The sequence below is a fragment of the Macrobrachium nipponense genome, chromosome 20 (assembly GCF_015104395.2).
Source record: "Macrobrachium nipponense isolate FS-2020 chromosome 20, ASM1510439v2, whole genome shotgun sequence".
In the NCBI taxonomy this organism is placed as follows: Eukaryota; Metazoa; Arthropoda; class Malacostraca; order Decapoda; family Palaemonidae; genus Macrobrachium; species Macrobrachium nipponense.
The window spans coordinates 33,412,023-33,432,276 of NC_061089.1; the positions used below are offsets into that span (position 1 = coordinate 33,412,023).

At 35.9% G+C, this 20,254-nt stretch overlaps 2 protein-coding genes across 4 annotated transcripts in view; one reads left to right on the forward strand and one right to left on the reverse strand.

Moving 5' to 3' along the window:
• Nucleotides 1–2,460: 2,460 nt before the first annotated feature.
• On the reverse strand, nucleotides 2,461–3,429 carry LOC135219933 (uncharacterized). Its single transcript, XM_064257163.1, has one exon. The coding sequence runs from the start codon at nucleotides 3,427–3,429 to the stop codon at nucleotides 2,461–2,463; it is 969 nt and encodes a 322-aa protein (XP_064113233.1).
• Nucleotides 3,430–6,779: 3,350 nt separating this feature from the next.
• Nucleotides 6,780–20,254, forward strand: part of LOC135224687 (moesin/ezrin/radixin homolog 1-like) — a 255,569-nt gene continuing 242,094 nt past the window's right edge. For 2 of the 3 annotated variants that reach the window (XM_064263951.1, XM_064263960.1), the window contains exon 1: nucleotides 12,267–12,373. In XM_064263951.1, coding sequence (XP_064120021.1) covers nucleotides 12,281–12,373 — 93 coding nt within the window. In that variant the 5' untranslated portion in view covers nucleotides 12,267–12,280. Of the gene's footprint in view, nucleotides 6,878–12,266; nucleotides 12,374–20,254 lie in introns of those variants that run through there. The other variant, XM_064263982.1, reaches the window with a different exon arrangement.

Below are 20,254 nucleotides of genomic sequence, written 5' to 3' on the forward strand. Positions count from 1 at the left end.
TTTATAGAAAGAAATGCGTGTTTTTCCTCTCTTTATTCCAGCAACCTTCAGGTTGAAGGGGGTAGTCGAAGACTCATTTGCGAGTATTATAGCCTGATCCCCAGTTATCGAAGCGAAAAGTTGCTCGTATAATGACAACAGATGTTAGTGGCAGAGAAGGTGAATATTAACCTGTTTATGGCCTTGACGCTAATACAGTTATTTTAAGCATACAAGTGAGCAGTATGTGCGGTAGTTAAGTAAGGTCACGCAACAGCAAAACGCTCCTGCAACAATAAATTCCGTTAGGCCCTGGCATAACTGTTAGACTTAATCTTCGTTCCATAAAGGCATGGCCACTATAATCTATTGTTGTTCAATTGCAGGAAAACCCTAAAAGTCTTATTTTATATGGAAAATCCACGAAATCATAGTCACCATACTCTATTCGAGTTCCTTACACGGTAACCTTGCAGTACTTGACGACTTACATAGCTTAGTGGGTATTTAGTCTCACGGGAACTTCGGCTTTCATTGAATAAGCTATGTAATATAAGCTTAAATTTAGAATGCCGTGTTACAGACTTTAAATTTCCCATTAGTTCACATAAACTATTTTTCCGAAAACGAAACTAGAAAGATCCCTATAAGCAAGAAAATAGTACCAGACTATCTGTATACTGAAATAGTCTGCTAGCGAAGAGTGAAACGGTGTGTGCTGATAGTCTACCGCTGTGGTTAATCTACCCGAAGGCACAATTTTCAGATTTTGTTGCAAACTCAAGTAACCTTGAATATTTATTTAGGCAGGTGCTGCCTGCTGAATTTTTAAAGACTGGATAAGTGCAGTATATATATTTATATATGTGTGTGTATATATATACCTTCTTATACAACTGCATAATTAACTCGGTTAGAATTAAAGCACCTTAAGAAAGGTTAGTTTGACTGCTGATAAAATGCAATGAAAATAACTGAGAGAGAGAGAGAAGAGAGAGAGAGAGAGAGAGAGAGAGAGAGAGAGAGAGAGAGAGAGAGAGAGTTACCGACCTTATGTTTCTTATGCAATAGTCTCTTAATAACACAGAGTTGGCCATTTCATAACACGTAAGTTGGCTGCCAGATTCTAATCAACAGGATGACTTACATTTCACGGGTACGCTAATGTCAGCCAAGGAAGGTGCCAGTTATTTTACCAGCCTTTCGTCTTTACGATTCTGCTTCTAATTGTTGTGACTGTTTCTGTCGTGTAACATCATGTAGATGCCGGCGGTTTCATAAGAGCGACCATGAATCGTACACCATTACAGAAATGATGAGAAATGTGTAGTAAAGGTGTAAAAGGGGAGAATAGGTCTGCTCTGAGCAGTGGCGATTTTACCCCTCAAAAATTCGGGGGGCAACTCCGGAGCAAAGATAATTGTTGGGTGGACATCATAGGAAAGGTAACTGTAAAAATGATTACAGTTTTGGAAATATTTTGAAACTCATGGAGGAATGAATTTGACTAAAGGTAAAGGTTCATATAGAATTTTGTTTGATTCCTAAGCAAAACAACTGTAAAGCATACATCTGATATTTTACCTGACTTGCGTGATATGAAAATTTACCATTCAAAACTATATACAGTTCCAAACAATACACAAACATTAAAGAATGGATAGTATGTATAAATATAATACACATTTGAACCAAATAAAGAGAGGTAGCAACTATATGAAATGAACAGATATACATGGGGCATGTCATGACAATTCTGAAAAGGTTCAGTTTTACATTCAAATCTATATACGATCCCAACCAATATGCAAATTATTAAAGAATGTTAAGTTTGTGTAATACACCTTTGCACAACTTAAAGAAAGGTATCAACTAATGAAATGAGCAGACAGATATAGACCATGTCATGACCATTCTGAAAATGTTGGTTTGACATTCAAAACTATATACAATCCCCAACAATATGCAATCATTAAAGAATGGCAAGTTTGTATAATGCACATTTAAACAAAGTAAGGAAAGGTATTAATGAAATGAACAAACAGACAGATATGAGGCTTATCATGAAAATTCTCAAAATGTTGTTTCGCCATTCAAAACTATATACAATTCATAACAATATGCAATCATTAAAGAATGGCAAGTTTTCATAATACACAAAACAGATATGGACCATGTCGGGACAATTCTCAAAATGTTTATTGCAATTTGATTTTAAGATTATCATGTCGGCTGTCAAACTCATCTACAAAACTATCTAGTCAATACTTTCAGTCCGTTTACTTTCAACTGATAATAATGCAGTGTCACTTAGTCTCTCACTATTCATTAAATTTCTAAGAAATGTTTTTACTATTTTCATTGTGGAAAAACTTCTTTCACAAGAAGCACTAGTAACAGGAAGTATTACAGCCATCAATGGTAACCTGTATAAGCAATCAAAGGCAGATTTATATGGATGAATAAACGACAAAAACTCTACTAATGATGTACGTAGGGCTGAGGTTCTTTCTGGAGCAATTTCTTAACTAAAGGTAGCTCGTGTTTTAAATTACTTTGATTAACTGAATATGATAAAGCAAATGACTTCAAGTCATCCTCATATAAGAAAGTCTGTCCTGCAGGACAGAGAACTGAAATGCCACAGGTCACAAATGAATCTTTGGAAAAACGACGGTCTAATTCACTATTTAAACAGTCCAGTACTTCATACAAGATTGTGACGTGTTGTGCATGACTTGGTTCAACAACTCTCTGGGCAGTGGTTTCCAGCATGATAAAATGAGGGAGCTGTCGAGGTTTTCTTGAACGTTTTCTTGTCACTGTTGGTGAAATGTCACATTTTTTTTTTTTACAGAGTTCGTCAATCCTATTAGAGTAATTCTCAATTAAGTTGGAGTTTCTTACATCAGCTAAATCTTCACGAAGACAAGAAATAAGTTTAGCTGCTTTTCCAAGGTCTACCTGTTTATCCTCCAGCTGCTGGGATACTTTATTTATTTTTCCCAGAATTTCAGAGAAAAACTGCAATAAACAAACAAATTCTGCATCCATCTGAGCAAGTAAACCTCTAGCAGATACAGCTTGAGCTCCGGTATCATCTGCGGAAGTCTCCTTCAAAAGTCTTATAATACATTCCAAACGTAATAAAGCATTTTCACAAGAGGTAGCCCGACACCACCAGCGAGAATCACTGAGATGTTGAAGTTCTCGAATTTGTTCTTCAGGAAACATTTCACGCTGTAAAGAAAGGAACTTCTCATGAACAACTGCATTACTAGCAAAGATATAGACTTCTTCAAGAAGACTGAAAAATTCAGATGCTTGTGGTAAATTCCTTGCAACCCTTGTCAAAACCAAATTGAGCTTATGACCATAACAATGAACATAATAAGCAAAAAGTGCTTTCTCTTTTATACGTTTCTGAACGCCACTAATTCCTCCACTCATGACTGATGCTCCATCAAATCCCAAAGCCAACAAGAGCAGTATTATGTCTGTGATATATGCAGCATCCAATGAAGACAGGGAGTGAATGAAATAAAACATTCCTGATCACAGTGTGAGATTTCATCATAAAATCGTACTACTATTATAGCGCTAATTGCGCAGTTTTGCTCACATCCTTGGCTTCATCGGCTTGAACAGAAAAGTAATGGCAGGATTTTATGTTTTCAGCTATTTCTTCCCTCACAATTGATGCAAATGTATCAATCTCATTTTGTATTGCAGAACTGGTGTACTCCTTTTTGAACCATTTTTGACACGTTCAGCTGTAACAGGATCATGTTTGGCAATGAATCTAAGAAGTTTACGGATATTTCCCGGATTTTGTTCATCGTCACCTTCTCTGTGACCTCTGTGCATATTTTGTGTTAGTCTCACCGAGGGTTTTTATGTAATGACGATTTTCACGGACTCTCTTCTGATAGCCCTCACTTATACTCTGTTTGATGGATGTTTTATCAGTTTTATTGTGCTGGTAGTCAATCCACGCAGTATAGAGGCTTCGTGGATATGTGAGTTCAGGCGCTTTGCAATGGCCCCATCTTTTCCTTGTGCCTTTTTCTATCGTCTAAAGCCACTCTTTACAAATGCGTCGTCTGCATTGCCATAAGAAGGTGATGCAAAGTGCCTACGAGCAAAACAGAACATTGCATCACGTTCTTGAGAGTACTCAGCCTAATTTTATGTGACTAGTTAGTAGCTATAGTTATATTCAATAATGATTAATTTTACATATAATATTTCATTAAAAAATTGAGGGGGCAAACCAAGGGCATGGCCAAAATCTGGGAGGGCAGCTGGCCCCCCATGCCGCCCCCCTAGAATCGCCACTGGCTCTGAGCAAGCCCGGTTCTGCGAGAGAAGTCTTGATGGACGATTGAAAAAGGCCACGTTTGGACGGTAGAGGAATGATGGAGATATAGAACGTACCACATTCTTGCAGTGATCTACTAGAGTTTGTGTCTATAGAGTAACGTACGGTCCGTATGCTATGGGGTTGTAGAGGAAATGGAGTTAAAGAACGCACGACATTCTGGCAGTAATCTTGAGTTTGTGTCTTTTATAGAGCAACGACCATAGGGGGTTATCACCGTCAGTGCACCTCAAGCGGTGCACTGTAGGCATTACATAATTAGGTTCTTTGCGGCGTCCCTACGACCCCAAGCTGCAACTCTTTCAACTGTACTTCCGTTCATATTCTCTTTCTCCCACCTTACTTTCCATCCACTTCTAACAATTGATTCATATCACAACTGCAAGGTTTTCCTCCTGTTATGCCTTTCAAACCTTTTGACTGTTAATTTACGCTTCGCGCCGAATGACCTCGTAGGTCCCAGTGCTTGGACCTTGGCCTAAATTCTATATTCTATGATATTATACAGAGTAACTACGAGATCGTAACGATTGACCGATACAACACGATCTAGAGATCATAAGAAGAGTGCTGTCAGGAAGTTCCCGAGAGCATTTGCCAAAATAAATAAATAAATAAAAAATGAAAATAAAATAAATAAATAAAATAAATAAATAAATAAAAACCGAATCCAGTTGGAAGTGAGATCCGAATGCAATAAACAAATTACTATTCTCGAATGTATTAGGGTGAGATTGTCGGATATCCCATGAATGTCTTATCGTAAAAGGGATTTCACTTGGTGCTGTAATGTAAGCCAATGCCTCTGTAGTACCGCTGTTATCGGTCTCACATCTCTCCAAGATGTTCTAAAAAAAAAAAAAAAAAAAAAAAAAAAAAAAAAAAAAACTGTCACAGCTGAAGCATTTTGAGGTATGATAAGCAGTGAACGTTTTATAATAACAGACTTCCAAGGAAAGTAAACACGTGACAACGGATAAATATACTGAAGCATCGAGCTCCTTCTTTATCAGGTATCTTCCAGAGGCATCTTATTCAACAGATTAGATTTTCTTATAAGAAAACAGATTACTCGAGACATAAATTGATAGACAACGCGTGCGGGATTTACATGCTCTTGTCCAATAAGTCATAAAACTTGTGTTCTCAGATGGTTAAGAACAAAACGTATCAATTTGGTGTGGGCATCAGATGAAAAACAAACACAAGATATGCCAAATAAACTAACAAGAAACCATTATGAGGCCAAGTGTGAGGGCAGCACATACAAAGAGCGGATGTCAAACGAGTGTCAAAACTTTTCTTTCAGCCAAACCATCCTGTTTAGCGAAACGAATTTCTGGCGTTCCCGATAACGACATCTGCGATCACTCTTGACTCGTCGGGATTTATTTCTTCTTCTTCTTCTTTTTCATTCAATAGTCCAGTCCACCTTGGTGTACGTTTTCCTTCAGTTTACAATAATAGTACTGCAACTTTGTTATCCTGTGATCAGGGCAGCCACATTAGTTCGTCAGCTAAGTTCCAATTAATCGACCATAGTTTATTTAATTTCCAAGTTTTGATTTCTTATCATTAATACTTCAGTCCGCTTTAACACAGAGCGTTTCAGCAGTTCAATATACTTTCTCTGCCGTCGTAGATATTAAAATATTTTCGCTGTTTTCTGGAAATCTGTCGCGAAAACATGGCATTACCTACCGTATTTACAGTAATATGTATAATACGTATAATATATTATTTCTACTTATAGTCTGTTGGTCGGGGTGTCCGGAAGTCCACACCAGAGCTTCTACTTTATTTCACATCCTATACGTGCTATTACACTTCTGTATATAGTTTGTCTTGTCTGTAGGTTAAGGCTCTTTTAAAATCCTACTTAGTCGTAGAAATACAGAGGTCAGTAAAGCACAGTTTAATCAGATTTAAGTAAATCAGAAGTTTGGATAAGCACTACGACGAATGGGCATCAGGCACTGTTATGGGCATCCCTTCCCTCTCTGACTTTTTTCGTTGTCCAACAGATTTATTGCATTTTCTCAGCTTTTCCTACAGTTCATCTCGCATTTCCCCAACTAAATGAATTTCATTTCTATGACATTTTTTAATACTTATGAATAAAGTACATTGTAAAGAAACATATGTACTGCAGACACAAATAATCATCAAGTTTTCAAAAGCTACACACTGAGTAACTTTGGTTGACGTAACTAAAAGTAAACAAATATAACTCGTAACCTATCTATATGGGAATCAAGTTCAAGAGCAAAAGAAACCGAATGATTAACCCCATTTTTAAAATCGTGACATTATCTAACATGTCTTGTATAACGCGTGCAACTTAGAATTAGAAATATGCGTACCTATTACCACACGCAAGTCATGTGATTAAATCTTTTTCGAAACGAGCGGCCGAGGACACCACGGAATGCGCATTGCGATGCGCACCTATCATGGCCACTCCTCCTATCAACATTGCGGCCATATTGTGTTGAGGAAAAAGGGACGTGATCCAGGGTAAGTGCCCGAGACTTTTAATAAGTTTTCCACTGATTGTATGCCACGTTAAATGTTCCAAAGTGTTTTTACGACATCCTGGATGTGTGATGGTGCGAGAAATAGGTCGCGAGAGGCGCACAGTCTCCCCCGAATGGAGAGAAAGATAAACATATATGTAAACTGACAGATTGCGCGCTAAGTTCAATTTCTAAAGGTTGGAAATACATATTTTACGCCGGGAGAGCATCGATGGCCCTTACATTGGTCTCGCAGACGTCTTTCGAATTGCTAGGCGATTGCATACGGAAATGTCATCGTCCGAAAGCGAGCGAATGCGGCACAGTGACGGATATTTTCGTTTTTTGTGCGAGAGGTCATCTGTTCGGTATTATAGCCGGAGGAGGATCACCCACCTGTAGCCCGTGGGTGATATTAGCTTACTAGACTTGTGAATGCATATTCATCGGTGCGCAATAAAGTTTAAGTTGGGGGAGTACTCTTGGTAAATTACTCAGGGTCTCGTATTTTTATCTAGTAGTGAAAGTTTTGTTTTTTACCGTAGGGTACCGTAGCCTGTTACGGTACGATAGCTAGATCGCTTGATGGGCTAATCCTGGTTTTACTCCTGGAAGCCTATTATTTGACGGAATTCCAATTCATATATTCACTGCTAGTCAGATTTTGCTGAAGCTAATCATAGGCAGCCCAGAATGTTTATTTTTCGTTGAAAGGAAAGTTTTAGCAATTTTGAAAAGTACGCTAATGCAGACGTAGTCCAGGATAGACATTCTTCTGTTACCACGTTAACCTTACCTACCGTAGGTTGCCACATGCCAGCCTAAGGTTGATGATAGTATCCCACCATCTCAAGGCAGTGAGTCTAGTCCTTATTACCTATTATACAGGGAAAATAAAGGCTAGACTTTTTAAGAAACAATAGTCTTAGCCAGGGCTAGTTTGTAGTGTGTTGTAGATAAAGTAACTTAGGTTTATTACTGTTGGTTCTGAAATGCATCTCTTTTGTACTTGGGTGTCAAATGTGATTCGTAGATTAAATTTAAAAAAAGGTCAACTATTTGTTAAAAGAGGTCGTCAGTGTTTTAATCCTTGATTCATGGTGTTGACCAATTGCTACCCTTGAAGCAACATTTTTATTCAAGCTTCATGATGTCAAACTATTGAACCTACTTTAATCACAAAGTTGTTTTTGATTCTAAAGTGGTTGTGCATATGCTAATGAGAATGTTTGTTCCAGGGATTCATTTCCTTGTCAGTTTTGTACTTTCCTGTGTGCCAGAGTAAAGTAGGTTATCCTACTTTTTTTCTGCTGTAATTTTATTATGGAATACTGAGCTTTACATTTGTGTTTCTATTATTCTACCCAGTTGCTTGACTATGCTAATGTGTAGTGCGCTGTATTGTTAGGGTTGTCAGTATTTAATATTGTGGAAGAAATATAAGTGCCTTCTCTTTCTCTTCTATTGAATGATAGTTTATTGCACCATAAGATGGTTGATCAAGATTTAGGATAGTTAAAGGCCAATAGTTTAGTGTTTTGTTTTTCACTTGGACAATTTTGTATGGTATGTCCCATTGGAGATTATAATTTTTGTAATGCATTCTCTTTTACTTCTGAGTTGTTTCACTTTTGTCAGTTCGTAAGTCAGATTTCTATTTATTTGTAATTTTTGTTAGTTACAAAATTGTCATAGATCTGACACACATTACATATTACTTATGTGAGTTGAATTGTCATAGCGATATTTTAAAAAGCAGTATTGCTCTTTACCCAATCAGAGTTAGCAGATCTGGTTCCTTGCATAATTCTTTATGTACATGTAAAACTTCAGCTTTTCTATACCTTCCCATTTCTTTATAATTTTCAACGTTTGTGTGTTGTCTATCATCGTTGATATTGTATTAAGTCCTAAGTTCCCTTTACTTCAATTTTTGAGATATGATGTAAGCTATGTTATAAAAATTGATAACTGTTCAGGCCTAGTCTTATAAAGTTAGCCAGTTATTAAACTTGTGGAAAATTTTTGTTTAATAATTTTGATGTTAAACTGTTTAGCCTACTCTAATCACAAAGGTGTTTTAAAATTGAATTCCACTTTAATGAGTGAAATTATCTCAAATTATCAATGCTTATATCCTCAGCAGGCTGTTGATGAGCTTTGAAACAGAAATACATAAGTACTTTTATTGTGCGAAGTAGTTAGTACTAAATGTTATTTTAATGGTCATGACAAATTCAATTACTGTGAAATTCGTACAGTAAAGATTAAAAGTACAACACCCTGTGTAAAGGGAATTATTGGGAAGTGGTACATAATGCACAGTAAATTAGTTCTTGGTTAATAGAGCTTATCTGACAGTCCAGTGTTTAGATATAAATCTTTTTATAACCCACATCTCCCTTGAACTGAACATATTTTTTGGCTGATTTATATCTACAGTACATGGTTAAATAAAATTACCTTGCTTGAATGCTCATTCTGAATTTTTAACTAAATTCTGTGGTACTGCAAATTATGTTTGGTTTATTTAACTCGTCCAATTTATTTTATGGAATTAAAGTCAGAGTTTTTATGCCCTTTGATTAATTTTGCTTTTATGTTGTTTGCTTTGTGGTGTGATAATTGCAAGAATACTTTTGCTTTGGGAGATTTCACTGTACGACTGCATTGCAGAGTAACTGCTATAAACTATCAGTTGTAAGTTATATCTGTACCCCCCTTTTTGTAGCATTTTTTGAGGAGTGAAAGAGCTTAGTAATAGTACCGTTTTGATAAGTACCATACAGTGCAATAATCATGACAATTTAAGGAAATTGTAGCACAGTAGTAGTTCACATGATTATGGGCTTAAGATAGCTAGCTATAAGTGGTTTATGTGATTTGAAATGTTATCAGATTACCTACAGGTGTTGAGATAGTACTATTTATATAGTATGCTGGTTTATGTTCTTGTTTGTTATCTGCTTTAAAATTTCAAGTACCTATGTACATAGTAAACTTTTTTTATATACTTTATGTAAAGTTTTTAACTTTCATATATTGTATATTTTTATCATATGCTTAATTGGTTCTTGTATTATGGGATTTGGAAGTCACAGTATCGACTTGTTTAGTTCAGTTCATGTATAATGTTTCTTACCTCTTTGTCTGCATTGTTTACTTAGCCAATTGAAACTCATTTGGTACTATAGATGGATGTGAAAATTATAGTTTTAAGCACGTCAAGCTCCAGTTTAGTTTTACACCACTAGTGATGTTATCAGGATCACAGTCACAGTGGAGGAGGCATGTGAATACTTTCCAATTACAATAAAAAATATAAATGAACAGACTATATAAGGATTCCAATTGTTTTAATTCATAAAATTAGTTCATCCCGAATTCAGTCGAGGCTTACATTTTATTAACCAGTCAGTCCTGCTATGCTACCACTCCATGATAAGATAGTTGTAATGTCACGTTTACTCTCGGAGAAGTGTACAAATACAGTACATATTTGTCTACATGTATAGTAGTCAACGCTATACACTCATAAAGGGTAAATAGCACTGACATTACTTTGATACGTACTTTTTGGGAAATGGTTAGTGAATATATTGTTGTAGACATTTACCGTTTTTTCATTAAAGAACTGAATTTGCTGTACTTAGTCGATCTGGATTTTAGAACTAGGGAGAAAACTTTGGTTATATGTGTCTCTTAGTAGAAACTAAGGTAAAAGGCCACAGAAATTATGCACTATACTGTTTGCGTTATCATTTGGTTTTGTTTTGGTTCTTTACTGAGAACTTCCTGTTATCCAGTCCTTCCCTTATTCAGTGTACACTCTGAGCACAGCTTTGACAGCTACTGTCTATGGAATTTTATCCTTTATTGTAGTCAGTCATGTTGAATTAGGACATTGTCTGATGATGTGGAAGATCATATCACCTTCTTGTAGATCTTTATTGTGTCTTTGAGATCAAGGTTTCCATGTCATTTTATGCAATAAAAGCAAAGCATGCCTTTTGCTGTATAAATGTCCTAGTCTCTGACACACAGTAGTATCTTTTAGTAATATGTAAATTAGAAAGTAGCTGCATATGCAGCCATCCTTGGCATAATTCAAAGCTAAAGACATTAGAGCAGTTTATTCAACTCAGGTGCTTCTCATGTCCAGATTTTAAATGGTGTGTGATTCAGATATATTTTATTATGATGTTTTTCATGTTAGATTTGTGGAAAAAGCTTCCCAAGATGAAACTGAACAAGTGCCGTGGATCATAGGAGTAATTCTGCCAACTAAAAAATTTTTTTGTAGTAAACGTGGGTCTTGCTATCCTGATTTACCCTAATGTAATCAAAGTTTGGGTTGAGTGAAAATTGGTTGACATTTATCAGTAGGCCTTTTGGTCCTATTAGAGCCAATAATTGGGGTAAGCATTTTTGTTTATTGCAGTAGGTACATTGTGGTATGTAAAGCCTTGCTTTCTGTTCTATTCTTCATTGAAAAGCAATATGCTTCCAGGTAACAACCATGCTGGATTAAATTTCTGTCAGTTTTTATGGGGTTGTTTTGTTCCAGCTGACAGGCTTTAGCTCCATTGTTGTGGATGAGTCAGATATTGATCTTTTGATAAATAAATTGGAACCTTGAAGTTTGGTTTGCTTAAAATTATCATGGTTTTCTAAAATGAAAGTTATGTGAATGTTTTCTTTTCCAGTGTTAAGGAATGCTACTGTGGAGGGGAAACAGTTGTTGAGATGGAATTATTGATTTTCTCTAACAAGATCCATTGTGAAGAATTGCCATTCTCTGTTGGAGATCTAGATATAAGTTGTAACTTCAACCACATTTAGATTTTTAAATATTGTAACTCTTAGTTGTAAGGATAGTGATTCAATACTAAATTCATATTTGTTCATAGCAAAATAGAGGTTGACTTATTGAAACAAATGTAATTGCAAAGTAGGTTGAAGGCAACTCAGAAGCCATATTATGATTACTGAAGTCTTAGGGTTTCAGGAGAGGGGAAAGTTAGTTGAGGCCAGTCTACATAGTTAGTCTGAAGAGTGTGGCCTCTGGAGCGGAATAATACGAGATTCAAAAGGTGACATTTCTACAGAACTGCTTGTGATACCATCAGGGAATACCTAGTAGAATTGATCATAGTTTTTGACATCTGAAGTGAAAACTTGAACCTTATATCTGCACTCTTCACTTTACAGAAACTTTTACGGATTATGTTTTATGAAGACTGCCGGCATGATCTTATGAATATTGATTGAATCTCTGTGAGCACTTTAGAAAAATAAAACTTCATGTGAGAGTGATTTACTTATGAGACCATTTTTCCCTGTTGTCCTCATCAGTGATTAACACTTTTCTCTACGTTTATTATTCCAAGCAAACGCCAACAAAATGGAATCAATTCAAGCAGCAGTCAAGGAGTCCATTCAGGGTAAACTCCGTGAGATTAGCAACACCCTGGATGAAGAATGTCGGGAAATCAGTGTACGTCATTTTAGCTATTACACCTGTAGTTCCCCTCCTCTAAACTTTACTGTAACCTTGACAGCTTAAAATTCACCCCTAAAACCAATTTGAATTGCAGTATTTACCCTTTGCCCATTAAGCTACCAGTTACAGGTATTGCTTATGGCAAATTTGACAGAGCAGTGGTTCATATTCACAAAATGTTAGTAGCTACCTTCATCTCCCTAAATCATATTAGTAGTAATTGTTACCTTGAGGTTCTGCCAAAGTTCCACCAGTACTGTCTGTAAGTCATAGAACTTGTTAGAACATTTTGCGTCACATATCCATGTACAGAACAGTAGTTTTTCCATAACCAATAGAATAGGTGAAACCTTTCAAACCAGTTAATGGAAACTGGGTGTATATGTAGTAGTTTAAAGTAAAAATCCATCTAATAATACTTACTGAATGTCTCATAGAATACACTTACTGTGTTACATAGAGAATATATTGGTAGTACATATGGTACATTCACTTAATAGATTCAAAAAATTAGAGTGTACAGGTAATTAAACATGAAAGTTCGAAAACAAATATTTACCATGAAATTCCAAAACTATTATTTTAAAGGAGAAAATGGCAGTTGGGTGGTTCAATATGGTGACTTCATCTCCTTATTCCTGAAAGTCTGGTGCTCTGAAGAGGTGGGAGGAAACCTTTGGTTCAACTTTGCCAATATCAATATGTTTAAAGGAATATAAGGATACCGTTTCCTGTGGGCAATAGTTGGGAAGGATTATTAATAACCTTTATTCCTTTCCTTTCAGAGGAAGAATTTAAATGAGGGTAAATATGGGTATTGATGATGGTAACTGGTCATCCAGGTATTAAGATTTTCCTTTCTTTGGTCAAAATTGATGGTTTCAGCTTTGTCATGAGAAGTTATGAGAAACGTAGGGTATGAAGTGAAGAAGTTAGGTTGTTCGAATACGCAAAAAAATGTTTTTGGATGTACCAGGTTGCAAACTTGTTTCTTAGAAGCATAACGTTTGATGTTTGGGAATACCACGGCCACTGAAAACCAATCTCCATGGAAAAAAATATGAAAGAAATCACCCGAAGGTCAATAACCCTTTATTCTTCTTGCAGAGAAAACTCAAATGATTGTCAATATGGATTGGATTTGATAGTAATTGGCGCCATCAGGTAATCAAGATAAGAAAACGTTGGTATCTTAGAAGTTTTGTGTTCCGAATATAAAGAATTGTTTTCGGGGGGGGTATACCAGATTTGAACGAACATCTGTCTAAGAACATGGAAGTAGATGTTTTATTGCCACGCCAGTGAAACATCCATTAATAATTAAATCCTTTTAAGAGTGGGTTGTTTGCAAAAGGATGGTTGAAACTATGTACGTTAGATTGGTTAAACATGGTTTTGATCAAGAACACGGTTGGTACGATTTAGAAGGGTTGTGGTTTCTATTGATGACTTGTTTATAGTGATGATTGGGTGACACTCATTTTAATTTTTTTTTTTTTTTTTTTTTTTTTTTTTTTTTTTTTTTAGTGTAATTCAAGGCCTTATTTTGAGGTAATGAGGGAAAAAAAAGTGAACATTGGCAAAAGCGAAGGTTGAGTAGGGATTCTGCAGAGGGCTGAACGGATTGTTAAGGTATTATCAGTATCGTTCTATGTTACGATGTGCTAGAATTAATTTATGAATTGTCATTCTAGTTACGTTGTGTGCTAGAATTATAAACTTATGCAAGGTGGTAATTATCTCAAGTTAAGGGTAATAGGTGAAGGTAACAGAAGATGATAATCGTTCGAATTTTTGTGGCAATGTTTAGGTTTTAGCTGAAGGTGGGGATCGATGTGTTTATAATGCTGGGTTTGGAAAATAAGGGCAAACCGTTATCCAGGTAGAGATGGTATTGTAATGTTTTGTGGTACAATGCATTTAGTGTTTGTATTGTAACGTTTATGGTACCATTGGTGTAGTATCAAAGGTATAGGGTTTTGTTATTTGGTGATGGGATGGTACAAAACGACGGTTTTAAATTAATTCGTTATTAGGGTTACTAATTCAAGACCTTTGTACTTTGTTGAATGATTGCTACTAACTCTGGGCATTTTCTGTTTTCAGGTGTATTTTGAAATTTCCGAACAGGAAACCTGGGTTTTCTTTTGTGTTTGTCCAATGTTGTGTGTATTCGGTAGGAAACACTTATATAAGCACAAGCCTATTGTTCGCCAAATGTTTTTATCAATAAGCAACTGTGAAACAAAGATGTGACCAGTGTAAAGTGTGTGTGAAAATATTTATGTACTGGGTATGTGGAATCCAGATGAGAGCAGAGTCGCTCTTAAATATGCACTTACGTGAGGAGCTTTGAAGCCTTATTGTGTTGAAAATGTATTTGGTGTTGGTTATATTGAGGATTTTCCTGTGTTGTAGATTCCCCATTGTATAAGCCTATTTTTTTTTTTATTTCGGTTGCTTGCTGTAATCTGCACCCTTGTTCCTGACCTCCCCCCCCCCCCTTTTTTTTTATTTTTTTTTTTTTATAATAATTTAATAGCATTATTCTTGGTTAGACAGTTTTTCTTTTGCAGATTTGTATGGAATCTTTTGTGTTTTAGTGTGTTAAATTCTATTTAGTTGGGTGATTGATTTTTCCCTTGTGTTCAGTCAAGTATAATTTGTGGATTACAAGATTCAGATAACTTTCTGTCTAAAGCCTTGTTTTTCAGTAAAGTATAATTGGTTTAAAATATATTCATATTTTTTTGTATATTTATAGGTTCAGGTGTTATTTCTGTGTGAGGACATCTTCAAGTATGTGTGAGGACATCTTCAAGTAGGGTGACATGTAATCAGTTGAATCACCTTTAAATATGTACTGTTATAATATTTTTGGTAATAGAAAAAATTCACTCAACTTCTTGAACATTGCCAACATATTAGATAAGGGCTTAGGCTAAACGTAGAATATTTGTATTTTCATTGTAGTTTGCAAAGAACCATATCGAGTAAGTTTACTTGAAATTTTTTTTGTTGTTTTTTCAGATCTGACAGCTCCTACCTTGGAGCTGTGTTTCTGCTTGTAAGTATAGACTGTATTATATAAAAAAAACTATCTGGTGTTCTTTTTCAACCCATCCCCATTTGGTATTTATAGTGTATATCTATATAAAATACAAAATTAGTGAAAGTGTTTGTTACAGCACATTCCTTTAACTTTACCTAAGGTTTCTCTGCCTTGATTTCAGAATCTGGTATGTAGCACCTGTCGGACACCAGCAGATAAACGGGAAGGTCGTCCCAGACAATAGAATAATCAGAGCCAGTTGGCAAAGTAAGTTTCTGAAGACATCTCAAGTATAAAGGTTGATTGCTTGGTGGAGGTCGAGTCACAGATTACCTGAAGGAACAGCTACAGGAACTGACTGACTGGTAGTGCATTCCTTAGAAACTGAATTAAGAGTAGTAGTCCTTCATGCAAGACCCCAAAATTCAGCAACCCCCCGCCCCCCCACTTTTTTTTTTTTTTTATAAACATTATTCTTTCTGATTGGACAGTTTTCCTTTGGCAGATTTTGTTTGGAATCTTTTGTGTTTTAGTGTGTTGAATTCTGTTGTTTAGTTGGGTGATTGATTTTTGCCTAGTGTTCAGTAAAGTATATTTTGTGGAATTAGAGATTCAGGTATCATTACTGTCTTGAAAAAGCCTTGTGTTTCAGTAAAGTATAATTGTTTTTCAAAAATTTTTTTGTGTATATTTTAATAGGGTTCAGGTTTCATTTCTGTGTGAGGGACATCTTCAATTAAGTGACATGTTTCTCAGGTATCGTCCCCAAATGTAATTAGTTTAAATCTCCTTTTAACTATGTACTGTTATAATATTTTTGGTGATAGAAAAATTCACTCAACTTCTTAAACATTGCCAACATATTAGGTAAGGGCTTAGGCTAAATGTAGAATTTTATTTTCATTTTAGCTTGCAAAAAACCACATCGAGTAAGTTTACGCAAAACACTTTTTTTTCAGAATTTGACTGTTCCTACCTTGAGCTGGTATTCTGCTTGTAAGTATAAACTGTATTATAAAAAAACTGTTCTTTTTCAACCCATCCCCATTTGGTATTTATATATGTTTATATATATATATATAATAATAAAAAAAATTAGTGAAAATATTTGTTACAGCACACTTCTTGAATTTCAGCTAATGTTTCTCTGCTTTGATTTCAGAATTCTCTGCCTTGATTTCAGAATCTGGTATGTAGCACCTGTGGGAGACCAGCGGATAAACGGGAAGGTCGTCCCAGGCAATAGAATAATCAGAGCCAGGTGGCAACGTGAGTTTCTGAAGACATCTCAAGTTTAAGGTTGATTGCTTGGTGAAAGTCGAGTCACAGACTACCTGAAGGAAACAGCTACAGGAACTGAATTAGAATAGTAGTAGTCCATCTTGCAAGACTCCAAATTCAGCAGACCCCCACCCCCTCCCCCACCCCCCTTTAATAATTCACTTTCTTGGTGCCCATAAATGTTGGAAAAAAGTATGCTTACCTTTCATTCCTGCTTGCCTTCTGGTCAGAATTACCTGGAGATATTTCTAAATTGACGTCTAACTCCACCCCCTTGAAGTTGTTTGTTGCAGAATTTGCCAATTGTTCAACTTTAGGGTAGAGGTTCACTATCTAACCTTTTATCACTTCAGTTTGGTCTTTTCAATATTTTAAAGCCTTACTCTATGATAATTCTAATGGCTAACCTGCATATTTCAAAATGTCGGCCATTTCTCTCTTGGTAGCTTGTTTTCTTAATATTGTAACTTTTCTTACTAATTTTCACCCTTTCCACTTGATTTATTATTTCCAGACCTCTTGAGTCCTGTTTAGATATAAACTTTATATATATATATATATAAACTCAAAACTAAATAAACAGACACCATTCACGAAACTCCATATGAGACTGCACAAAGTATACAAAAACTTCACTAAGTAATTACGTTTTATCAGTTTAGTTGGGAAATGTCCTCACTGCTGTTTACTGTACTTTTGGCATGAATTTCCCACATGGTATATTTCATTTTTACCATTTTCGTAACTAATTACTTTTTCTGTTGGTCTTTATCTTCTTTTTGTGGACATAACGGTTGTCCCTTCTTATCAAAACGACGTAGCTGCACTGGAGTCTTATCACATCACCCGTCTGTGTGTCTATTGATTTTAAGACCTTGCATAACTCAAATTAACGTGATTTATTGATTTTCCTTTTTATGAGTCATTGAAGTCGTCCTGGTTTTTTTAGATTTAATTAATTTTTTCTTAGCAGTTCAGCAGCTGTACTTTCTTCTGTTACCTTAACGTTCAGTTGTTATATTCCGTGTTTTCTCTTCTCGTTGCAAGCTACCTAACTATGGTGTTACAATAGTTTTTTGTTTTGTTTTAGAATGATGGTGGAACTGATATTAGGTGAGAGTTCGGCTCTCTCTCTGATAGGGTGTAGGGTGTGACAAGGAGAGCTCTTTTCAAAGATGTGAGGGGGAAGATGTGACGAGGAGAGCATCTTTTCAAAGATGTGAAGGGGGAGAATTATGTGACGAGGAGAGCTCTTTTCAGATGTAAGGGGAAGATACGAGAAGAGCATCTTTTCAAAGATATGAAGGGTGACTACAGAGACTTTTGGCTTAGGCTTCGTACTTCACTCACAGCCGTTACCTGATTCTCTCTCTCTCTCTCTCTCTCTCTCTCTCTCTCTCTCTCTCTCTCTCTCTCTCTCTCTCTCTCTCTCTCTCTCTCTCATATATATATATATATATATTTATATATATAATTAGTGCAATAGAATAATCAGACCCATTGGCAAAGTAAGTTTTTTGAGGACATCTCAAGTTTAAAGGTTGATTGCTTTGTAAAAGTCGAGCCATAGAATACCTGAAGGAACGGCTACAGGAACTGACTGACAGGCATCCTTAAAAACTGATAAGAATAGTAGTAGTCTATTATGCAAGACCCCATAATTCATCAGACACCCTTCCCCTTTTAAATAACTCATTTCTTGGTGCCAAAAATGTTCGAAAAAGTATGCCTACCTTTCATTCCTGCTGTTTCTTGGTCAGCATTTACCTGGAGACATTTCAAATTGACCCTGTCTAACACACCCCGTTGAAGTTGTTTGTTGCAGAATTTGCCAGCTGTGCAACTTTAAGGTAGAGGTTCACTATCGAACCCTTTTATCACTTTTGTGTTTGCTGCTTTTCAATATTCAACAACCCGTTCTCTCGCATATTGGCCGTCGCGTGTGGTATTTGAGCTCTTATGTATTTTCTTGTATACTTGTTTCTTGTTTCTGTTATGGTTTTTTTTTTTTGCTATTACGTACATGACTAACATCATTTTCGTATGTATACGATGTACCACAGTATACGGGCTAGGAGAGTACCGGTACTATGGTACTATGTAGGTCAGACGAAAAAGAACAAAACCTTTTGCACTTAATAAATAAGAGTTTCACTTTTATTAAATACAATACACAGTCATTTGCTTTATTGACAGATAAATACATACATAAACAGTGAACTTGTGCAGTCTTTATGTTGACGTCCGTCGTTCTTATAGAACTGATGTGAAAGGTGATTTGAAAACATCACTTTGGCGCCAATTTGCATTGAATCGAAATTTTGCTTTTTTTAAACTTAATCTTTCCAAGCTCGCGTTAAAAAAAAACACACACTCTCTCTCTCTCTCTCTCTCTCTCTCTCTCTCTCTCTCTCTCTCTCTCTCTCTCTCTCATCTCTCTCTCTCTCTCTCTCTCTCTCTCTCTGTAGAATCATAAATAACAGTCTGTAAATATACCATCGGTAGATTAAAGACACGGTTATTAGGTTTGAAAACCACATTTTGTCCATTTAGTTGGAATGTGCCAAGGTAGACTACCGTGGCTCAGAATAACACAACCAGCTCCTCGTGTGTTTACTTCTGAAGAACGCTTACACTGCAATACAGTTACGGGGTAATCTGCCTATCTCAAAGAAAACTATTTACAAAGCAGACTGCCATACACATAATACACTGAACTTTTTATTTAGGATGCAATCAATTTTAACACTCCTCAGACTTAAAACACAGTTAATAGTGTGCATGAGCAAAACCAACAAATCATCTAATTTTTACACATTTCCAACATTTGTCTAACTTTTTAAGTTTTTCTTGGCCTAAACCCTTAGTGAATATATCGGCAATCATATCATTTGTTGGGCAATATTGCAACTGAATTACATTTGTGTCACATTGATCTCGTACATAACGAAATTTAATATCAATATGTTTTGCAGTACCATGAATCTAAAGATTCCTTGACATAACAAGGGTAGACTGGACTATCTTCTAAAATCAACGTTGGGCCTTTACATTAAAATTTCAAGTCTCTTAGCTTCTGCAACCAAACAGTTTCTCCTGTTGCGATAGCTAACTCTATGTACTCTGCTTCAGCAGTTGATCAAGCCCCCACACTTTTGTTTTTTACTACAACTCACAAACCACCACTAAGGTGAAAACAATAACCAGAAGTTGACTTGCGATCATTGACCATTATTAAAATTCCAAAATATGTGTACCCTTTAGAGATATCATTATACGCTTCACTGCTTTCCAATGGTGAATGGTAGGTTTAGCACAATACTTATCAACACTACTTACTGCTAATACGATGACAGCCCTTGTTTTTAGACAAATACAATAAACTCCCAACAGCTGACTTGATACATGTTCTGGTCAAATTCTATGCATTGATCTGATGCTTTATATAACTTCAGACTTGGATCACCTGGAGTTTCTATAAGCTTTGAATCCTCGCTACATTTTCAGTATAAGAGGTGACCAATCCACACTCGACCTTTGGA